The sequence below is a fragment of the Cebus imitator genome, unplaced genomic scaffold (assembly GCF_001604975.1).
Source record: "Cebus imitator isolate Cc_AM_T3 unplaced genomic scaffold, Cebus_imitator-1.0 Scaffold87, whole genome shotgun sequence".
Taxonomy (NCBI): Eukaryota; Metazoa; Chordata; class Mammalia; order Primates; family Cebidae; genus Cebus; species Cebus imitator.
The window spans coordinates 6,579,413-6,584,465 of record NW_016107402.1 but is presented as its reverse complement, the minus strand read 5'-3'; the positions used below and the strand labels follow the sequence as shown (position 1 = coordinate 6,584,465).

The 5,053-nt window shown below is 39.0% G+C and overlaps 1 protein-coding gene across 1 annotated transcript in view; it reads right to left on the bottom strand.

Moving 5' to 3' along the window:
- Positions 1-1,346: 1,346 nt before the first annotated feature.
- The window catches only part of YTHDF2 (YTH N6-methyladenosine RNA binding protein 2), a 33,269-nt gene continuing 29,562 nt past the window's right edge, over positions 1,347-5,053 (bottom strand). Inside the window, exon 5 of the mRNA XM_017534763.2 lies at positions 1,347-2,189. Within this exon, the coding sequence (XP_017390252.1) occupies positions 2,166-2,189 (24 nt within the window). The 3' untranslated portion in view covers positions 1,347-2,165. The remainder of the gene's footprint in view (positions 2,190-5,053) is intronic.

Below are 5,053 nucleotides of genomic sequence, written 5' to 3'. Positions count from 1 at the left end.
AAAAAAAAAAAAAAAAAAAAAGTGTTATTTAGAAACCAGCATTTAATCATTTTATTGGCACTCTTAATTTTACTATACTGGGCTGTGGAGAACTGGGTAATTTTGAAGGCACACCTCTGTCCAACAGTATTAAAATACATTTCCATAACCCTTAGTATAAATGTTAGATGTTTTCACATAATCCAACTCTCTAAAATGGGAACTTTTTTTTTTTGAGACAGGGTCTTGCTCTGTCACCAGGCTGGAGTGTCATGGTGTAATCTCAGCTCACTGCAACCTCCACCACCTGGGTTAAAGCGATTCTCCTGCCTCAGCCTCCCAAGTAGCTGGGATCACAGGCACCCACCACTATGCCTGGCTAATTTTTGTAAAGACAAGGTTTCATCATATTGGCCAGGCTGGCCTTGAACTCCTGACCTCAAGTAATCTGCCTGCCTCAGCCTCACAAAGCGCTGGCACTACAGGTATGAGCCACTGTGCTCAGACTAAAATGGGAACATCTTAAGAGCTAAAAATCTTTTAAGATAGAGAAGCCTCTAAAACTGCTGAAAAGAAGAAATGCTATTACGGTTGTTTTAAGGTTCCCAAAGACCCAAGCCCACAGAAATTTTATTGAGGGGACCTGCATCCATATGGAATACTGTCTATAAAACCTTATTTCAGCCGGGCGGTGGCACGTGCCTGTAGTCCCAGCTATTCGGGAGGCTGAGGCTGGAGGATGTCTTGAGTCCAGGAGTTCTGGGCTGTAGTGCTCTCTGCCAATCGGCTGTCCGCACTAAGTTGGGCATCAGTATGGTGACCTCCTGGGAGCAGGGGACCACCAGGTTGCCTAAGGAGGGGTGAACCGGCCCAGGTCGGAAACAGAGCAGGTCAAAACTCCTGTGCTGATCAGTAGTGGGATCATGCCTGTGAACAGCCACTGCACTCCAGCCTGGACAACATAGCAAGACCCCATATCTACATTTTTAAATAAATAAATAAAAATAAAACCTTATTTCAGATTAAACACTTATTCCTGGGCTCTACTTCTTCTGCATCTAGCTGGCCAGATTCCATGTAGTTAGGCATAGTGCCTAGTAGTCTTAATATTTATTGAACAAATGATTTAGCAATGACTCTACATTCTCTGCAAAGTATCCAGAAATAAACCATTATGAATATTGGCCCAGCTTCTTTGCAGAGGTCATGGTTAACCAACCCTGGGTAAAAAGCAAGCCTGAAGTGTTTACTCTTAGCACAAATTCTCTAAAATTAGAGTTATAAGAGTCTCACCTCTTATAACTCCTTATACTCCAAATATTTCACAAAATACAACAGACTCAAATAATACTAAATGGTCCTAGAAGTGATGCTCAACAGGATCTCACGTTTATTGAGAAGTGATTAATGGTAAAAAGAAAGGCAATGCCCTTTCCTCATTGGCTGAACAAGAAACTGAAGAAACATTCACTACACGTTTTACAATATTTTTCTCTTCCAAAATGCATTTCTGTAAACAAGTTTTTACCACTGTTCTTAGCTTTGAAATCAAATTAATCCTGACTTAATCAGTATAATGTACAAGAACAGAACATTTCTTAGGACTCCTAGTACTTTGAGTAACAAAGGGTCAGAGAAAATGAACCACCCTTAAAGACACAACCTTGGGTAACACTGGTAAATTCTCCTAGACAAAAATTCTTCATAAAAATGTTCTTCCAGTTCGGAAGGGTAAAATCAAACTCCCACTTTCTGGGGTGGATGCCCAAAACCTTCACAACTCAAGTGTTCTCCAAGTGCAAATGTCAAAATGGGAGGAGGAAAGGGTTTAAAAATTAGAGAAAACTGTATGCACTTACGGACTTAAAAATCCGAAAAACATAGTAAAAAGACAAAAAAAACAAAGCATTATGCTCTGAAATCACAACCAAAGCCAAAATAAAAGGGACATTTTTCACCTAAACTACCTAGAGGGATTTTTTGTTTAGTTTTTTCTTTTTCTTTTTTTTTTCATTTTCCAGTTAAGTCCTATGTCTTTTGTGAAATTCCAATACTTAAACTGCAAGTCTGCAATCGTCTCTGAAGTCAGTGAAATTAAGAAAAAAGTCCTAATTCTCTTGAAGGTCATTTTTTCCTCTTAGGATATGCAGATGCAACCGTTGCTGCAGTCTGTGTAGAACTGCCTTTTATTTCCCACGACCTTGACGTTCCTACAGAGAGGTAAGAAGAAAGTTGAAATGGTTAGTCAAAATTTAACATGCTTATGAATTTAAAACTTCACAGAATAACTCAAGAGAAATTTATTTAGAATTATCAGAAAATTAATTATTTGAAGTAGAATATTGCCCATAAAGAAAAACTGGCTTTTACTTTCTTCTGAACCAAAATAGTAACACTCAAACATCCTAATGCAAAATTACTTTTGACTTGAAAATTCATTGCATGCTTTCTTACTATATTGTTTAAATTAATACCTTGTTGTCAGTTGCCCCAAAAATATGGGCCTAATGGAAGTAACCCAACCACACATGACTGGTCAGCTAAAGGGAAGCAGCATATATACATAGAACACTAGAAGAATGTTAGAGTCAGACTGACCTAAATTCAAATCCCAAACTAGTTCCAAGGCCTTGGACATACTCATAAGCCTTCAATTTCCTTTTCTGTAAAGTGAAGATAAATCTCTCACAAGGTTAAGTAAAATTAATGAGCTGACATATAGAAAGCCCTTAGTCCACAGATGGGAGGGAAAAAAAACTGCCCCACATATCTGGCCTCTTTCCCTAGGGAGATGGGTTTCAAAATCTGACAATACTTATGTTTCCCCTGAAATAAATCCCAATGCTTTTTTGTTTTCTTTTCTGAGAAAGAGTTTCACTCTTGTTGCCCAGGCTGGAGTGCAATGGCAAGATCTTGGCTCACAGCAACCTCCACCTCCAGGGTTCAAGCAATTCTCCTGCCTCAGCCTCCTGAGTAGCTGGGATTACAGGTGCCTGCCACCATGCCTAGCTAATTTTTGTCCTTATAGTAGAGATTGGGTTTCACCATGTTGGCCAGGCTGGTCTTGAACTCCTGACCTCAAGTGATCCACCTACCTTGGCCTCCTAAATTGCTAGGATTACAGGCGTGAGCCACACTCATTTTCTTAAGAATCACTGAGTCTTTCGGAAACTTATCCTAAATTCTTCCATTTCACATATTACCTCATGTACAGAATTGTTTAAATTCTACACCTTTAATAAATTTTTTAATTTTTTTAATTAAAGAACCTTTTTTCATGTAAATTACTAGATTCACATGGCTGTTAAAAGCAAAAGCATTAAGTGGTCAGTGGCACACAGGCCTGAACTTATACATTTCTTCCCATTTACCCTGTGGTAACTATGGCTCTATGTCAGCAAGGTTTCTACTAAAAATAACAACTACCACTTATGGTGCATGCATGTAGTCCTAGCTATGATGATGCCACCACTGTACTACAGCCTGGATGGCAGCGCTGAGACCTTGTCTCTTAAAAAGTAAATAAATAAATAAAAACCTCAAGATGTGAGGGAAGAAAAAAAAATCTGAGGTTGAAGTCAATTTTTTTTTTTTAAATTTACCCTAGGCTATAAAGTCAACAGCATCTTGCTTATGTTGATTTCAAACTCATTTACCTGATTTTATCTTTCATAACCCAGATGGATACAATTTATATAACCTCTCATCTAACATTGATCGGTGTCTACTTTTGGCCTCAGGAAATCTGGACTGAGATGCATTTCTTGATTAAATCTCATTCCTCTTGCTTTTATTATTCTTTAAGCCAGTGATTTTTGTCTCTTCTCCTTCTGTCCTTCAAGGTACAGTTCAAAATCCCTTCCTTCTTTGAAACATCCATAACCACTACCACTTTCAATATCTTTCCCTTAACCCTACAACCACACTCAAACTAAATTCAGTCTTGTTTCATATAATAGTAGTCCCAGCTAGATCAAAAAGCAGAAAGCAAAGAACAGGTCTTCAACCAACTTCACTCAAAAACTGTTTATAAGTTTAGCAGTAGATAACAGGCTAAGATAGACTCCTACATAAAATTCTGCCTATTATCTCTTAATGTAACCCCAGAAATGAAAACAATAAATTGTCCCAAATTATAACACTGAATTAGAAACAGATTCTATCACTGCTCTGATAGATGTGCTTTTTCCTAAGAAACATGTTTATTATATTTAAGTTAGTCGACAGGCTTACTAGCATTTAAAAGTCAAGAATATTATTCAGCCCACACAAAATTTTAAAAAAAGAAAAATTCAGAACAGCATCATGTATACTTACTACAACACTGTTTAAATACCAAATCTGTTCCTGTTTATAATGTGCAATTTTAAGTCTCACAAATACCTATGGTTCAATATTGCTTCAAAAGCCAAACTTTCTGAAATTTTAACTATACAGCAATACCAAGACAGTCAGGAGTGGTGGCTCACACTTCTAATCCCAACACTTCCGGAGGCCAAGGCAGATAGACTGCTTGAGTCCAAGAGTACAAAACCAGCCTGGCCAACATATGGAGACCCTGTCTCTACCAAAAAAAAAAAAAAAAAAAAAATTTTTTTTTTATTAGCCAAGCATGGTGGTGGCATGTGTCTGTGGTCCCAGCTACTTGGGAGGCTGAAGTGGGAGGATGGCTTAACCCCAGGAGGTCAAGGCTGTAGTCAGCACTGATCACACCACCGTACTCCAGCCTGGGTAACAAAGTGAGACCTCATCTTGGCGGGGGTGGGGGGGAAGCTGGCACCAGTGGCTCACACCTGTAATCCCAGCACTTTGGGAGTCTGAGGTAGGCAGATCACAGGTCAGGAGATCGAGACCATTCTGGCCAACATGGTTGGTAAAACCCCATCTCTACTAAAGTACAAAAACTTAGCTGGGCGTGGTGGTGTGCGCCTATAGTCCCAGCTACTCGGAAAGTTGAGGGAGGGGAATTGCTTGAACCCGGGAGGCAGAGACTGCAATGAGCTGAGATTGTGTCACTGCACTTCAGCCTGATGACAGAGCGAAACTCCGTCTCAAAAAAAAAAAAAAAAAAAAA